Source organism: Suillus fuscotomentosus (genome assembly GCF_016647785.1).
Source record: "Suillus fuscotomentosus strain FC203 chromosome Unknown F5891scaffold_30, whole genome shotgun sequence".
NCBI lineage: Eukaryota > Fungi > Basidiomycota > Agaricomycetes > Boletales > Suillaceae > Suillus > Suillus fuscotomentosus.
This window is the reverse complement of record NW_024539542.1, coordinates 1-17,313: the sequence shown is the minus strand read 5'-3', so window position 1 is coordinate 17,313 and position 17,313 is coordinate 1. Positions and strand designations below refer to the sequence as shown.

The 17,313-nt window shown below is 42.4% G+C and overlaps 4 protein-coding genes across 4 annotated transcripts; 1 reads left to right on the top strand and 3 right to left on the bottom strand.

The window, feature by feature from the left end:
• Window positions 1-500: 500 nt before the first annotated feature.
• Window positions 501-2,745, bottom strand: F5891DRAFT_1036216 (uncharacterized protein). The gene is made up of 4 exons (XM_041361832.1): window positions 2,295-2,745; window positions 2,034-2,238; window positions 1,231-1,440; window positions 501-987 (listed from the first exon to the last, which is right to left on the bottom strand). Exons 1-4 carry the CDS (start codon window positions 2,738-2,740, stop codon window positions 724-726), a joined length of 1,125 nt encoding a protein of 374 aa, XP_041225329.1. The 5' UTR covers window positions 2,741-2,745; the 3' UTR covers window positions 501-723.
• Window positions 2,746-2,767: 22 nt separating this feature from the next.
• On the bottom strand, window positions 2,768-4,486 carry F5891DRAFT_1036211 (26S proteasome subunit RPN7-domain-containing protein). The gene is made up of 7 exons (XM_041361831.1): window positions 4,296-4,486; window positions 4,038-4,243; window positions 3,837-3,982; window positions 3,567-3,786; window positions 3,409-3,517; window positions 3,163-3,334; window positions 2,768-3,111 (listed from the first exon to the last, which is right to left on the bottom strand). The coding sequence occupies exons 1-7, from the start codon at window positions 4,423-4,425 to the stop codon at window positions 2,940-2,942; spliced, it is 1,155 nt and encodes a 384-aa protein (XP_041225328.1). The 5' UTR covers window positions 4,426-4,486; the 3' UTR covers window positions 2,768-2,939.
• Window positions 4,473-6,782, top strand: F5891DRAFT_1146441 (proteasome regulatory particle subunit). The gene is made up of 11 exons (XM_041365027.1): window positions 4,473-4,675; window positions 4,723-4,825; window positions 4,874-4,956; window positions 5,009-5,150; window positions 5,198-5,351; window positions 5,416-5,640; window positions 5,691-5,838; window positions 5,892-6,048; window positions 6,097-6,187; window positions 6,237-6,305; window positions 6,360-6,782. The coding sequence occupies exons 1-11, from the start codon at window positions 4,576-4,578 to the stop codon at window positions 6,375-6,377; spliced, it is 1,290 nt and encodes a 429-aa protein (XP_041225327.1). The 5' UTR covers window positions 4,473-4,575; the 3' UTR covers window positions 6,378-6,782.
• A 9,102-nt stretch (window positions 6,783-15,884) lies between these two features.
• F5891DRAFT_953103 (uncharacterized protein) lies at window positions 15,885-16,676 on the bottom strand (the record flags this gene model as incomplete). The annotated part of the gene is made up of 2 exons (XM_041375156.1): window positions 15,885-16,128; window positions 16,183-16,676. The coding sequence occupies 2 exons, from the start codon at window positions 16,674-16,676 to the stop codon at window positions 15,885-15,887; spliced, it is 738 nt and encodes a 245-aa protein (XP_041225326.1).
• Between the last annotated feature and the right edge of the window lie 637 nt (window positions 16,677-17,313).

The following is a 17,313-nucleotide window of genomic DNA, read 5'->3' as shown; positions in this document are numbered from 1 at the left end:
ATACTCGTGGAGAAATTGTCAACAACAGTTCATTTCGGTCGTTGAAACTTGGAATGCCATCATCGCGCCCACAAGCAGCTTGCGTTTGTCACGATGTTTTCGGTTAGGACAACGCTATAATCCAGCAGCGGGGCCGAAAAACCTGAAACTAGCGAATCACTTCCCACATATGGCTTGAGAATAAACATGGACGCTAGCTTCATAAAGTCGTTTGAGCTAGCTGACGGTCGGGCAAAAACATTGATGCTCATGACCTTAATAAATAATGCAACATGATGACCCGGGCATGTGAAAATTTTGGTGATCAGTATTGTGTTAATAATGGGAACCTACGGACGTCCTGGGCCAGCGTGTACATCGAGGACACACCATCGAGATTGAATCGCCGGTCATACTTGGGTGCACAAAACAAAGAAGAATGCAAATTGTCGAGACTCCCTTAAAATAATATTACGTACTAGCGTTTCTCGAATCGGAAGCTGTTGTACACCTAAATTTACTTCCGCGCCAAATTTGAATTGTTAAGAAGTAGCAGTACTTGTTGTTTCATAGTATAGTGAATTTTTGTTGTGTGCTTGTAAAAAAAAAGGCCACGTTGCGGCCCTGCGGAACTTCACTGTAACAAACGTTGTCAAGGGGAAGGCTCTTCCTGCCCGTTTTACATACAATTATAGATAGGCCGCAATACCGCAACAAACCCGATCTATATTTCCTTTGTGTATTTCAAACAAGGGACTGCTTTGTACCCTCCGGATTCAACCATGAGTTCATTTTCTCCCATACATCTTCCTGCTCCTGTGTCCACTCCTGTGTCTTTTCTCTGACACACGCGGCGCACAAGCCCTCGGCGGCCCAGTCTATTTGCTTAATTTGCTCAAGCATTTCGAGTGGTTTGCAGACGCCAGAGTCAGTTATTGCGGGCGTTATTACAAGCAACATCCATTTGTCCGCAAATACATCTGTACATGCCATATGAGGAGTTGCAGGCTAAAATAAATAATGAATTAGCACACAGGCTTATGGTCACACGAGAACGGATCAAGTAATAAATAAAGTAAATCTTCCAACGTTCGGCACTCAGTATTTGATGAAGGCTATAACAACTGAAGCCAGTGGAACATGTCAACAGAGTCATCGTTTGATTAGGATCTCATTTCCCGGTGACTCCCCACAAGTCAAAATATTACTGCGGTGGCTACTTCCTCGGAATCAGATAATAGGAACACGCACCGGTGTGAACAAAACAGGGGTGAAATGCTCCACGATGCCGGTCATCAGGCTTCTGCACCGCTTAACATCTGTAGGGGGTAGAACGAGGTGTGGCGTTGAGGATGACCCTGGCAAGCCATTTGATTTGATGGAATTTTCCAGATCCAAGTCATCGTCCTCAGGTTCGAATTCAGAAGTCGTGACGAGGCTGTAATATATGCCCTTTCTGATCTGGAATGGTGGAATCAGTTTCTCGATAGTTTGTGCCAAAATCCTTGGAAACACCGAACGAATGAAAAAAGGTATCCGACAACAGTGAATATTTTGTCCCCCGATCATAAATAAGACAGAATAATCACCGAGACCTAGCGGTTGCCTCCCTCCAAAAAAAGGACCGCAGGAGTTGGACGCTTGCCCATCAGCAGCAGCATACACAAATTCTCCGGAACAAAAAAAAATTGCTCATGAACAATAGGAACGAGCCACTCCCAGCGTTGGAAGCAACATTCCCAGACGCGAGGAGAACACACAGCCTGAAGCACAGCATGTAAAAAATCAGGCATTTACCATGCCACAAGGGAACCCCTTGGGATACTACATGATCGCCCGCCACGCGTCGGGTACCGCAAGATTTTCGAAGGACCAAAGAGCATGCACAAATATCTGACTGGCCATTGGAATGAACTATCGTGCCACAAAAAGAAACCAGCAAGTGGCAAGCGTATCCAAAGAAGCTTGCTTTTCATAATGATTCCATTCACTAACGCAACAACAAAAAGGAACCTAACAAAAACACAAGTATGACAGAATGGAGATGAACTCACCGAGGGAATCTGATACGAGTGCGCAAGTGCCAGTGCCTCTTCTAGATGGTTCCTAGGATGTGCGAATGGCTGAGGCCCCTGTGGAAACATCGACACAAAGTAAGCCCGTGCTGACATGTGCACACCAGGCAAATCAAGCTGATCTGGGGAAGAGACACGCAGGATCGCCGCAACATGCGAGAAGGGTGCTTGAGCGGAAAGAGGGCTGCAGGAGCATCAAGATTGTTTTCTGTCAGTTCCACCACGACAGAATGCTCTCACGTATCATGGTATAGATGCTCCAGCAGCGCTGTCAAATCTTGAACTTGAACACCGAGTTCTGGTGGAATCAATACTTCAGAGTCGGCGCTGATCTCGCTATCAAGCATCCTTTGAACAAAGCGGGATTGTCGACGCAGTAAACTCCCATGCAACTTGAAGCAAACCTCCTTATTGCTCATGCTGCGTGATCGAATGACGATGGAGCCATCGTTGAACCAGTATGTAGGATGCTGTCTGGCGTTGTGCGGCTCGGTGGTCATGGTCGTGCATAAGCTTGCCTTGCTGCTTGTTGTGCGCCACGATAACCAATATGTCAAGCCTGCAGCCAATGAGACGGGGATCAGTGTGAGCAGCGCTCGACGGCTAGTGGTAACGTTTGTCAAGTTTGCCATGAGAAGTAGTAGCACACGGTGTGAACTTCGGCGTCGTCTCACGGAAGCAAACATTCGACCCACCGTAAACAGTGAACACCATGATGTCAATGCACTAATGGACCTACATACGAAGATACTCAAGGTCCGAAAGGATGTCCATGTTGATGACAGGAACGACTTGAATGTGCCCAAGTCGTGACTGTGCACCCTTTATGTGTCATGAGTACAATACTGTCTAAGTACACGAAACACTGAGACAAGACATAAAGTACTAGTACAGTACTTTGCTCAATCTTTGTATTGAATTTAACAAGACATCGCCTTGCTTTATGACTTTGTCGTATTGTGCGTTCTTGAGCGATGGCCGCGTCGTCTCCACAATGCCGTGCACCTTGTCGATGGTGCAATGCAGACGCCCGTTGGCAATAAACCGTGAGAGCTCACTAGAAGAGATGCTCAGAGACAAGGGATATGTACGTGCAGGTAATACATGCCTGTCGACAAACTCGACGCTGACGCCGAATGCACCACTAAGACTTTCAAGAGTAAGGCTGCGGTAGGACTCCAGCAGTTGGCTGTATGCCAAGATGCGCATCTCTCGTACATAGTAGCGGGTATGAGGCGAAAGGAGTCGCGAGGGCAGGAGATACGTCTGCTCAAGGGTCGCTGTGGGAATACAAGTATAATGTGAGGCTAGACAAGGGCCTCGGAAGTGGATTGTAAGTATGAAAAAAACGTACCGAGTGCGACAAAGAATTTTGCGTAATGACAGTCGTAAAGGTTGTTTAAGAGGTCTCCAAGGATCGGAATTTCGGGCAAAACGGAGATAACCTCTGGTGCGGTGATGAGCTACAGAAAATATGATCAGCAGTGAGAAATATTAGGAGAACGAGCATACCCGTTTCTTGAGGTCTACTCGTTTGAGAGTGAGAGCGTTTATGATGATGGTGAGAGCGACGAAGTCGTTGTACGTTGTGAGTTCAGTGGCAGTGAATGTCGATAGTGCATCAAGGAGAAGTGCGCCACCAGCTTTAAGCTGGCGGATGGATATCATGTGGAGCCCGCGGTAAACCTTTAGACGATTACGCCTATCCCAGTCACCACCCTCCTCGATGAATCTGGATGATATGTCGATTCAATGTCGCGGTAAAGCTTTGCGATAGCGCACCTTTCTGCTTTGGGGAGGTTCTCAGTGATAAGGCCATTATCACCGAAGAAAAATCCTAGTCGGATGAGAGTGAGCACAATATCTATCCTCGAGCCAAGGCCAGGTGTTTTCTCAAGGGCAAGCTTTTGCGCTGCGACTGCGCCTTCCTTTATGTATGGATAATCTTCAGTACCTGTATGACTTGGCATAGGAGAGACGTACCTTGTCACCAATTCGAGTTAGATGATTGGCTCTGGCTTTCAAAGCGTCTGATATCTCAGATTCTCCTTCTTGCTTCTCCGCCTCTGCCAGTCTCTCGTCTAGCTTCTTGAGCTCTTCTTCATTATCTTTCTCCATCGATTCGAGCAACGCAGAGTCAGGCGTTAGAGCACCTGCAGATATTACTAACTTATAATACGGCGACATTTCTGCATACACCACAGATCAAGTCAATAACATTAAGATGATCTCATTACTTACTGTCTGCCTTGATTCCTTCAAGCAATTGTTTTCTTGCATTGTCATGAAGTTGCACGAGCGTTGGTGAGATAAGAGTGAACAGGTGCTGCGGGAGGCTGAGATTTGGTATCGGAATGATTTCTTCTGCCATGGCTGTCAGTGTTAGGGAGCTTTCCTTGGCTTACCTTCGACGCGTCAGTCTTACAAGTTCATATTCCCACGGTGTGAAGACGCGTCACACCTATGAACGCTTTCTACTATAATACCATCGAAGTACCATAGCCGTAGCTAACACTGAACCATGGCATCTACTCAAGACCTCCTCAAGCAAGCCGCAGATCTCACGTCCTCTAGCCCAAAGCGTGCAGAGGAGCTTTACAAACAAATATTGAATTCTACGGGTGTGCTGAACAGTGTATGTCTTGACTGGTGCTAATCATGCTCTCAGCATCAACCTCCAAGGGATCGGCAATTAATGCCGACAAAGAACAGTCTTTGCGTGACCAAGAGTTAGCCTTGATAAAACTCGCCGAGCTCTATCGAGATCAAAAGTGAGTCTTGCAAAGTCTGTTGTTTTACGCAAGCCTCACTCCAGACAGAGATGCCAGTGGCTTAGCGCAAGTCATCACACTCTCGAGATCATTCATGTCTTCAACTGCCAAGGCAAAGACTGCTAAGCTGAGTGAGTGCCTTCTGTTCTTGACCTGGTATACTTCGTTAATGTCTTCCTGTAGTCCGCACGCTTCTTAATTACTTTAACTCTATTCCTAACAGCCGGCAAACCCAGATCGATGTCCTCACCGACAATATTGAGTGGTCAAAGCGCGAAAAGCGCATATTCCTCAAACATAGTTTGGAAATTCGACTCGTTTCCCTGTAAGGAACGCTTCTACTTCTTACGACAATGCTGATCATTGGTACAGGCAGCTTGAAGCACTGCAGTACAAGTTAGCCTTGACGCGAATTGACGCACTCTTGACAGAGTTGAAAAGGTTAGATGACAAGATGATTCTTACCGAAGTACACCTGCTCGAAAGTCGCGTCTACCGTGGCATTGGAAACCTGTCGAAGTCCAAGGTTAGTCCTTCGGGTGCCATCCCGGTATTCTCATTATGTGCCCTTACGTCCGTGAAATGCAAAGGCTGCCCTTACTTCCGCCAGGACTGCTGCAAACTCAATATATTGTCCTCCTCATCTTCAAGCAGCGTTAGACCTCCAATCTGGTGTTCTCCATGCTGAGGACAAAGATTACACTACTGCATACTCATATTTCTACGAGACTTTCGAGAACATGTCATCGCAGGATGACCCAGCAGCGCTGAACGCACTCAAGTACATGCTTTTGTGCAAGGTCATGTTGAATATGGTGTGTTGTCACTGATCTTGACTCGTCAGTCATTTTGATGTGTGTTCCAGCCCGAAGATGTAACATCACTTCTCTCTATCAAGCTCGCGGTGAAATATGCTCAGCTCCGCGAGATCGAGAGTATGCGTGCCATAGCGCTTGCGCATCAGAATCGGAACTTGTCGGATTTCGAGAAGGCCCTTCGGGATTACAAACATGGTATATTATACTCCATTTACACAACTTGTTGTTGACTTGTCATTGCTACACAGAACTCTCGTCCGACTCCACTATTCGCTCCCATCTTGCAGCGCTTTACGACACCCTTCTCCAGCAGAATTTGCTGCGTATCGTTGAGCCGTACTCGGTGGTAGAGATTGACTACGTTGCCAAACAGGTCGGGCAAGGACGGCAGGACGTTGAGGCCAAGTGCGTATTGAATTGTCTCTGTGAAAAGTAGTTTATATCGTGTTTTAGGCTATCTCAGATGATCTTGGACAAGGTGTTCCACGGCGTGCTGGATCAGGGACGAGGATGCCTGATCGTATTCGATGAGCTAGAAGCTGACGTGTGTCCTCTCTTCTCACTCATCTCATTCATGCTCATCCTTTTTTCAGAACACGTATGGTGCAGCAATTGGGACCCTGGAACAAGTTAGCAAGGTCGTAGACTCGTTGTATGCCAAAGTACGTCTGTTTATTGTTCCTGGCCGCTGGTCTATGCTTACAAATATCATTCAGACTGTCAAGATTGCATAGATGTAGTTGTTTATATTTCCTCTTTCCTACACATGAAATTCAACACGATACGTATACTTAAGAGGGGGAAACGGCCACACTGTCAATGGTAGATATGTCCGTGCTCACTCGCGCCGATCTGAAGCCAAGTAAGTGGTTGTCGCAACCCTATGCCTAAATATATTGCAGAATAAGGGACGAGTAGAACAATACTTAATCAAGTATTTCGTTTTGCCAAAGGATGAGCCCATAGTGGGTTTCAAAGTAAGGTCTAACAAGGTCAAAGTTAACTAAGAACGCGAACACTCAGCCGTTGAGCGAAACGACTGTATTAATATACTGTACCTAACAACGCGAACACTAGGTACAGATTAGCATAGCTTTATACGAATATGATGCTCACCTCAGCCGTTGAGTGAAACGACTGAGGGATAAAAACGAGGAACGAGTAACGCTAATGTCGTCTAATGTCCAAATATTACCAAACAACACTACCGAGGTCGCAATTACATCAACGATTATCGACACTCCCACTCGAGCGAGGTAGTAGGCCAAGAGCTTTCGTGAATCTTTGATGCTTCTCCTTTGGCAATGCTTTTGTCATGATATCTGCAACCATGTCCCCAGTTGGACAATAGTCCACGACGGCCCACTTCTTCTCGTTCACTGCGTCGCGCACATAATGGTATTTCCGCCCAATATGCCGCGTTCGGGCACTATACACCCTATGGCTGTATATTATATATATCATCACACTTTTTCCCATTGTTTTTGGTGTCTTATCTAATGGAATGGATCACTGGGATTCTATTGCACTATGTTTTAAAGAATTTGGTGGTCAGAAACATAAGTTATGCTCATTTTACTGAGTATCATCTCATGTTACTGTATTACCATATTAAGATGGTGTAACTCAATTGAAACACCTAGCATTTTTTACAAACAACTGTATGTACCCTGTAGTGTTATAAACACATGATTTCCAGCCAATATTACAAAATATTAATATGCTGTGTACTAGGGGAGGAGGAGAAGATGGGCTACAACCTTGGAAAAAATTGCTAGTGCTCCAAATCTTGGTCCATTGAATTCTATGACCTTAGAAATGGTAGGAAGAAGCTTTGCTTGATGGTTGATGATGTTAGAGACCAATGGTAATAGAAAATTGACATCTACCATACTTACCAAGTCTGATACCTCATAAAAAATTCCTAGTAGTTTACACCTTGATGCATCATCTTCTGTGACCTTGAAAATGTTGTAAAGCAGTTGATTTAGATGATTGGTGATGTTGGTGATCACTGGTTTTAGTTGACCCCTTACTAGCATTCTAACCATGTTTTTGCAACTACCTTTAGGTTATGCTTGCGTTATGGTATCTCAAAGGCCCTCATTTTGCGCAAATATGCAAATGTCATATTTGTGTGAAACATAAGTACCCTCATTTTGCGCAAATATGCAAATGTCATATTTGTGTGAAACATAAGTACCCTCATTTTGCGCAAATATGCAAATGTCATATTTGTGTGAAACATAAGTACCCTCATTTTGCGCAAATATGCAAATGTCGTATTTGTGTGAAACATAGTACCCTCATTTTGCGCAAATATGCAAATGTCATATTTGTGTGAAAAGTATGTACCCTCATTTTGCGCAAATATGCAAATGTCATATTTGTGTGAAACATATGTAACCTCCTCTTCTTAAAATATGTAAAAGGCCCTCATTTTGCGCAAATATGCACATGTCATATTTGTGTGAAACATAAGTACCCTCATTTTGCGCAAATATGCACATGTCATATTTGTGTGAAACATAAGTACCCTCATTTTGCGCAAATATGCACATGTCATATTTGTGTGAAACATAAGTACCCTTATTTTGCGCAAATATGCACATGTCATATTTGTGTGAAACATAAGTACCCTTATTTTGCGCAAATATGCACATGTCATATTTGTGTGAAACATAGTACCCTTATTTTGCGCAAATATGCACATGTCATATTTGTGTGAAACATATGTACCCTCATCTTGCGCAAATATGCACATGTCATATTTGTGTGAAACATAAGTACCCTTATTTTGCGCAAATATGCACATGTCATATTTGTGTGAAACATATGTAACCACAGCATGAAAAATCTGAAAAGGCCCTCATTTTGTGCATATATGCACATGTCATATTCGCGTGATAAATATGCACCCTCATCTTGCACAAATATAAACTTTTCATATTTGTGGGAAAAGTATGTACCCTCATCTTGCACAAATATAACCATCTCATATTTGTGTGGAATTACCATATCATGTAAATAAAGTCAGTGTGTCAGTCTGGAGTCCGGACACTCTGAGTGTGTTATTATACAAGGTTGAGATCGCCATATGTAGTCTTTGTATACCAAAGTCAGTCAGGTCAGTCTGGACACTCTGAGTGTATTATTATACAAGGTTGAGATTACCATATGTAGTCTTTGTATACCAAAGTCAGTCAGGGCAGTCTGGAGTAGTCTATAATATGGTATAGTCCAGACTGACCTGACTGACTTTGGTATACAAAGACTACATATGGTAATCTCAACCTTGTATAATAATATATCAGAAAACCTATATTTTTCCTGGTTGATCTGTAGGGCCTAATACCAGCACATTCAGCACCATCAGACATCAGACCCAGTGAAAGTCGGACATACGGGTTTCAACCCGCAGCAACACACATATACTGTGGCTGTGGCACTTTGTATTGCATACACACGCGTCGGTATCTGCGCTTTCCGTAGCTGCGAAAACGACGCGCATCGGCGCTGGTGTATGCTTTTCGATGCGTCGACTACTAGATATAATCCTGTAGATCTGAATATAAATATGTATCCCTTTGATATCTTGCTGGTTTCAACGCAAATATACGGAAATCGATGTATTGCAACATAGCATACAATACAAAACATGCCAATAAAATCCACCCGCGCTGGTTCGCGCCAGCTCCTCCGTCCAGGATTGTCCTACCCTGGTGCCCAGCTAATGCAACGTGCCGCTAAAGAACTTCGTAAGGACTTCGGTCCACACACGGTCGCCAATCTAGATAGAATACACAAATAAGTATACAATGAATCGAAATAGTATCAATTACTCACCAGATTCGAAGCCTCGATGTTGTAGTTCTGTCGTAGTAAGCATTACAACGAGAATACAACATGGGATAACAAGAATGAAAATGATACCCCTCGACGCGTCTTTTCGAGTGAGTCCCAATAAGTCTTGAACTCTGGCAAGGAGCAATTTGGCATCAGCCCCTTCACCAGCGATGGCCGCAGAGCTTCTGAAGGAAAATATTTGAGTTGTCAAAAGACGAAAGAAACAAAGCATTACACTCACCTGTTGCTTTGAGTTGATGTTCGTGATATTCATTGGCGCCCAAGCCATACCGCCTCATTATGTTGTATCGCTAGCAGAAAAGCAACATCCAAAACCTAGACCAACAACATATCAGTGAATCAGTACATCAGTAGCGAAAACAAATGCACCAGCTGTTCATTTTGAGCCTGTTACTGGAAGGTTGAGTTGAATGAGTGATTATATGTGTTCTGTTTCGAATGTGTTCATTTTTGCAGAGTATAACACAACCAAGGCAACAAACTCACATCATCTGACGAGGAAAATCTGTGTTTGCCCAGGAGTTGTGCGGCTGTGATGTAGTAGAAAGAGCGAAGTTTTGTTGAGATGACTGATGGTTGTCACAATGGTGGTGGTACAAGAAAGGGATGCAACATATTTGCATTGATAAGGGTGAGAGGAGAGTTCATTGAAGTTCCGAATCACAGGTAAGTGGAGCTGTTGAAATGTTGAAGTTGGATTAAGTGTGGCGAAGTACGAAATACTTGAGCAACAAAATATGTATTACGCACGGACCTCCAGTTGAACACGACGGTTGAACTGCATGTAAGCCTGTCTTGCAGAGCATGCTGTACTGCTCAAATTTCAAATCGTAGACAGATTGTTCAACATGTGTTTGCACAACTTCGATGTCCATCGATATGAGTCTAATGACTACTCAAAACTTACAAATCCGTTGACCCCCATGGAAATGGCTATGTCCGACTTTCACTGGGCATCAGACATTGTCTGACATCAGAGAGGTCCACTTCTGGTATCAGACATGTAGTTCTGATTTCAGACACCAAATCTCACTGACCTGAGGCCAGTTATATGTCTGATGTCACACATGTCAGGTCTGCAGTCAGACAAATGTCTGAGATCAGACATTTCAGAAAGTTTGGTGAAAACTAAAGAAAATTATTATTGCATGTGGCAGGAGTTGAACTCATGACTTTTGAAGTGCAGGGCACATCATATGACCTATGCACACAACCTCAAGCAGCATCAACCACTTGGCCACAAGACCTTTCTTACATATAACTACAAAGTATACATATACCATACCCTACTCGACTTAGAAATATTTTTTGTTTCACTTCTTCAACAATTACTTTATAATCCATCTATCTCAACAAAATTTGTGAGATTAATTGAGACAAGTCTATCACTAGTTTTATCCTATTCTTTGTTGACATTTAAGCAAAATATATGTTAAATAAAAATGTACTAATAATTCATTATCTAGGCCTCCTGAGAAGGAGGCCGAGGAACGAGGCCTCTGCTGCAAGGATGGGCATGAATTTCAGTCTACAACTAGTAGTGTACTAGGCAGACCACCCCTATGCACACGTGCTGCAGTCCACCTTCTCCTAAGATAGGCCACTGCTACAACGGGAGGGAGGGGCTAGTAGAGCAGAGGGCAGCAGTTTTGATCCTGCGAAAGATCTTGTCAGGGGGGCTTGAACGCTGCCCCGACCACTCGTACTTCTAGTTCTATGTAGGATCCTCTTCCTTTTAAGCTATTTCGACTAGAGTAAATGGTCTGTGCCCTTGTGATAAGGGCAGGCTGCGATAGCCTTTGTAGCACTCGAGCTCGCGCTAGGCTCGTATTCAGCCATTTCACGCATCACGTCAAATGTCCATAGCGCTATATTTACTTCCCAATGCAACCCGACGCATATCCGCCAAACCCAACACTTTGACCAGCGGACCCAACACATTGGCCGCATCAGACCCAATGTTTTTCCCGCACACTTGTCCTATCCGTGTCTTGTCTTGTCAGCTAGCCCCACTAGGTGCATAGTTGATTATTTCGCACATTACTCACGTTGTAGCCAGTGCTATCACATGTTTTCCCATAGTCCGCAGTGCCTCGTGTTTATTTACATGTACAGTGGCTCAAAAAAGTGTCCCAATGTTTGTAGCTTTTCATGTAATTGCTATATCATGTGTCAAGACGTGGGAATATGACTAAGCTATAGGGAGATGTCGGAAAGGTCTGCATCTCAGCTTTATTTCGGTTCCCTATACCGTGGGAAAATAATGACATTATGTGAAGATATGAGTATTTTAATTTGATGACTCATTGGGACACTTTTTTGACTTTGAGTTTTACTAATGTAATCTCTATAATTCTAGTACTGTGTGTGACCTCCTTCTGCTCCAATCACTTCTGCCACTCTTCTAAACATATTCTCTATCAATTTTGGGTATTTCTCTTTGGTGATTCCATCATACTCTGCTGTAACACTGTCTCATAGTTGGAATAGCCCCTACAGTGAATCTTGATATGCTACAAGTAATTTCTTGAGTGATTCTCAGGGGTATTCAATATGGTTGATGTCTTGGGTCTATGTTGAACATGATAGAATAGTAATATTATGGTCTTTAAGTTATTTGGTAGCCAATCTAGAAGGTTGCTCTATAAGACTTAAGATCTCTTAATCACTATATTCTAATTGGAAAGACTGCTGATGCTAATAAAGTGATTAAATTGATTATTTCCATCATTCCTATGACTATCTCTACTCAAATAGTCAGACAGACTCTCAAGACAGCCCATCTTAAAGCTATAATCAAGAAAAACAGATTTCTCTGTCTCCAACCTATAAAAATAAAAGACAAGATGCTACTTTCAAGTACAAATATTGGACTGCTAATAGCTGAAAGAGGTTTATCTAGTTAGATAAGGTTAAAATCAATAGGATGAAATCATATGGCAAGGAATTTATATTAAAATAGATAGGACAATCATTAAGATAAAGAAAAATTAAATAAACACCTTAAGTTTCAAGACAAAACTTGATGGTATAGGACTATATGAGATAAAATGGAGTGGGAATCTTCTATGAAGCAAAGGGGAGGATGAATACAGAGTAGTAAATACTCATTTGACAGGAGTGTCTGCTAAGAAGCATGCAGAAGTTATGAGTTAATGAAGAAGATACTGTTTTGTGATAAGACAATGACCCTAAGTATACCTCTAAATAAGCCACCAATAGCTTGCAAACCATGATATTACTATTCTATCATGTTCAACATAGACCAAAGACATCAACCATATTGAATACCCCTGAGAATCACTCAAGAAATTACTTGTAGCATATCAAGATTCACTGTAGGGGCTATTCCAACTATGAGACAGTGTTACAGCAGAGTATGATGGAATCACCAAAGAGAAATACCCAAAATTGATAGAGAATATGTTTAGAAGAGTGGCAGAAGTGATTGGAGCAGAAGGAGGTCACACACAGTACTAGAATTATAGAGATTACATTAGTAAAACTCAAAGTCAAAAAAGTGTCCCAATGAGTCATCAAATTAAAATACTCATATCTTCACATAATGTCATTATTTTCCCACGGTATAGGGAACCGAAATAAAGCTGAGATGCAGACCTTTCCGACATCTCCCTATAGCTTAGTCATATTCCCACGTCTTGACACATGATATAGCAATTACATGAAAAGCTACAAACATTGGGACACTTTTTTGAGCCACTGTACATCGGACCCGAAATTCTTCAGCCGCTACTTTTGCCTATAGGGTCCTGGATTTCTACGTACTTATATATATTGGTTTCCACATAGCACATTCATCATCCAAGTAGTAGGGAGCCGTTTCCTGATGCTTTGTGGTCAAACCAGATATTTCGTAGTTCTTAGTTGACATTGCATTAATCCACTTACCACTTGCTATACCTAACGTACTTTTCCTAACCCGACGCAAACCCGCTGAACCCGCACCCAAAACTCACTAACCCGCTAAACCCAAAAACATCGGCCAACACTTTGGCATCAGACTCGTAATTATACCTTCAGATTGTGTTTCTCGCGCTCAGACTTTTGACAGTTTATTGATTGACTACCAATAGACTTATTCCAATAGCAAACCCCTCAGGTCGAACACACTTGTCTAGCAAGTATAGCAGACTAAGCTGTGCAAGACCACTACAACATTTTTATATTGCTGACACTTACTTCGTATAGTATCAAGCATTGTTATATCTTTACACTGTCAATGGACTCATGACCAGACTTAAACAAATGAAGGTATAACTATAACGGGTTATATGTAACAGGAGAGTGTGATTCTTGCAGTCTAGGCCTTAAACCCTGCGACCTGAACACATATGACTGGACTATGCTACTTTCGTTGACATAGCCAGATTTGATCGAGACCATATAGGTAGCTAATGTTTAGTCATAGACTGAGATGTGTGATATAGTCACTCAAAAAAGTATTGTACCAAATTGTTTATCTGCATCTCTGCAATAACACTATATTTTCTAGTTATGTGCAACATGACATTATAGTTCAGAACCTGCTCACACTAAAAGTACAATATTGAAAATGCCACTTTCAACTACATCACCATGTTATTTTTGGTTCCAAGTCATTTCAGAAGAATACAGGGCAGCTAATTCTGAATAACTTCCATTAAGAAATAAATACAAAACTGTAGTTGAAAAGTAGCAGGCAAACCTTGTACTAATGATCTTGGTAGATCTGACAAACTGTTACATCTGATATTACTCAATAACCTGACTGTCTGATGTCTGATTTGTCTGACCATGCTGATAGTCTATATGGTCTGTGACTCTGACCTCTGTTGTGTCTGAAATAACTGATCTGCCTGTTTACCTGATGTCTGAAGTGTCTGATTAGACTGATAGGTCTGACTGACTGCATGCTGATGGTGCTGATGTGCTAATTTGTCTTTTTAGTGTCTGATATCAGAGCAGTTGTCTGAACCAGATTTTGATCTGATATAAGATTCATCAGACTGATTCAGACATCTCAGATAAATCAGGAAAAAATCTAGGTTTCCTGATGTACACTCAGAGTGTCCAGACTCCAGATTGACACACTGACTTTATTTACATGATATGGTAATCTCAACCTTACATCCAGTCATTCCATGCAGATAGGAACATTCAATCATCCACCAAATAAGTCATATGTATTCCATGATACCTGATAACCATAAAAATTATGCATATATATTATGCAATGTGGGGGCTAAAACACTAATGATTGATGAGGGAAGTGAGCATATTGAAACTGCCAAACATTGATATTCGGTGCAATTTGTGGTTGCCACAGTGGGCTTAGATTCACAATCTTATAGGCTAATCTCATAATTTGGTTAGTCAGTCACTCATGACAATTTCTGAATGATGATCTTAAGAAGAAAGGAAGAATGGGAGAATGGTTTCGGAAATGCTCAGGCACTCGCATGGTTTGCGCTTACACTGCGTAGATACACTTAGATCTAAGAAGTAAAATATGATGGTTTCAGAAACACTCAGGCGCTTTCGCATATTTTGCTTACCTCACTTAAACCTGTTTTTGGAAATATCACATGGTTTTCTCATGTGGCTTTCAAGCACCGACTCAATATCCTTTGCCCTTTAGAACAGTGCCACATTTATTCATGAAATTTGAGTGTTTTGTTACAAGTATTGTAACAACTGTATATACACAAAGTAAATAGTCAAAATAAAATGGTGAATGACAAAATGTAGTGAAAAGATAAACAAATAAAAAGGGAAAAAAGGAAAAAAGGGAAAAGACAATGAAGAGACAAAACCTGGGGAAGGGAAGAATTGGGACATGAAAGATATAAGAAAATTGGAACATTGCTGGGAGAACAAGAGAAGAGATGGGAGATGGGAAGCAGGTAAAATGGGAAAATAAATACATTTAATGATACTGTTACATATTTTGTAATTTTACTTCTGTCAAACTCCTGCTCAAAGAATGTAGAACTGACTGATCTTATGTACTATGTATGTTTACATAGATTGTACTACTTTTGGTTTTTTTTGAAATGCTGCTCATAAATGTATTTTCAAAATCCACTATCAGTGCATGATCTTATTCAGAATACACAATTTATTAGGATGAAGCCTGAGGCCAGGAAGCAAAAGGGGGGCACAGCCCTCCTTGGCTTCCTGTGATGAAGGAACAATGCTCATCAGGAGCCTTCAGAATTATTGGGATGAAGCTGAGGCCAGGAAGCTAAAAAAAAGAGCGCTTCACACTCTTGTTTGCTTCCTGTGCCGAAGGCAGAATAGGTGTGTGCTAGTACAATATTCATGGTGATATGGTCTACTTGTAATTACAAGGTCATTATACATGTGGATTAGTTCTAGAGCAGCGTTATGCATTGCATTTTGACAGCAGCAATGAATTTCCTTGTCTGGTTCTTGTAAAAACTCAATTCACCTTTCCATTTTCTACTCGTCCGCAAATTCGCCTGTCCTTCACGTATGGCAGTGAGCCTGGACTGGAACATTTTTTCAGCAGAATGAGTCCAATAACCTACATCCAGACCAGATGTAGACCACAGCGCTGGAGTAGGCCACCATGACAATATAGTGGTCTGGTCACCTCTGCCTGTGAGTGAACAAGTAAGAACAATCAAGCTAGATTTGTGAGGCGATCACATACCTGTACCGACATAATATAAGCCACATAGTGTCTCAATCTCCTCCTCGGTCAAAGTATCAAAAATATACTGGTGGGACGTATGCCGAGATGCATCAGCAAAAAACTGGACGTCTCTTGAAGGACCACTAGGTATATCACTAGCAATCTCCTGTTTGCACAAACGCCATATTATACCACCCTGGGCAGCAACAACTCTGACATGGGGGAGTCTAAGCAATTGATTTCGACGTAGCTCGTAGTTCATATACTCATATTTGTCAGGTTCCCACCCAGGGGGGCGCCAGTTTGACTGGAAGACAGTTCTTGGACGAGAAACAGGAGAATGCCAGACGTGGAGAAGGACTTTGAATTTGATTCCGCGCTCGAATAGGCAAATAATGACATCTTCAAGAGATGGTCCCCATCGTTCCCTGATGCATTGAACTACGGAGACAGGGCTATCGATGACAAGATTCCACGGACGAGAATATTTTTCAATGCATGGAATCATCAGATAGCCAGTGCAAGTCGCATCTTTGACTGGTTCAAATTTGAAATGCATGCCTGACGCAATGAGTTGCTGGATGTTATCAGGGTGTAGATCCCACATGATGGAAGGTGGATGGATGTCCTGGACAAGACAGGAAACAAAATATTGAATAGAGAATTCGTTTTTTCCGTTGCAGAAAGGGGAGGTTCATTTCCATGAGATATTTTCTGACGGTATAAGTGTCGATCATTTGAGGTTCTTCGATGGTCGTAAAGTCGTCTTGCGACTGAATTTCGGACTGCGTGTGGCAAACAAGTCCGTAACGACTGAAAAGAACATTCTCAAGTGAATCGGAGAACAGAATATCCTCGCCAACGTTCCCGCTGTAAAGGATGTTTCTTCCGATGTCGTTGTGGTTGGATGGAAGGATGGGAGGATTGCTGATGGCTGGAGCTGGAACGGGAGTGACAGCCTCCTGGATTTCGACTTCATTGAAGTCCACGGCAAGGTCGTCGCGTGTCATGGTATTTTCATGGATGACGTCTGGATCAGTTTCAAAGAGGGAACATATGTCCCAATGATTGGACACTTCGTCATACACGAAGTGCCCTCGCGATCTGCTCTCAAACTCTTTCTTTGCGTCTTCATAATCAATCTC

Coding starts and splice junctions, on each gene's coding strand:
- F5891DRAFT_1146441 (XM_041365027.1), top strand. CDS start 4,576: ATGGCATCTACTCAAGACCTCCTCAAGCAAGCCGCAGATCTCACGTCC. Junction 5,352..5,415: donor GAAACCTGTCGAAGTCCAAG/GTTAGTCCTTCG, acceptor TGAAATGCAAAG/GCTGCCCTTACTTCCGCCAG. Junction 5,839..5,891: donor CCTTCGGGATTACAAACATG/GTATATTATACT, acceptor ATTGCTACACAG/AACTCTCGTCCGACTCCACT.
- F5891DRAFT_1036216 (XM_041361832.1), bottom strand. CDS start 2,740: ATGTTTGCTTCCGTGAGACGACGCCGAAGTTCACACCGTGTGCTACTA. Junction 2,239..2,294: donor GAGCATCTATACCATGATAC/GTGAGAGCATTC, acceptor ATGCTCCTGCAG/CCCTCTTTCCGCTCAAGCAC. Junction 1,441..2,033: donor ACTCGTATCAGATTCCCTCG/GTGAGTTCATCT, acceptor CCACCATTCCAG/ATCAGAAAGGGCATATATTA.
- F5891DRAFT_1036211 (XM_041361831.1), bottom strand. CDS start 4,425: ATGGCAGAAGAAATCATTCCGATACCAAATCTCAGCCTCCCGCAGCAC. Junction 3,983..4,037: donor TAACTCGAATTGGTGACAAG/GTACGTCTCTCC, acceptor CCATACATAAAG/GAAGGCGCAGTCGCAGCGCA. Junction 3,112..3,162: donor AGCGTCGAGTTTGTCGACAG/GCATGTATTACC, acceptor CATCTCTTCTAG/TGAGCTCTCACGGTTTATTG.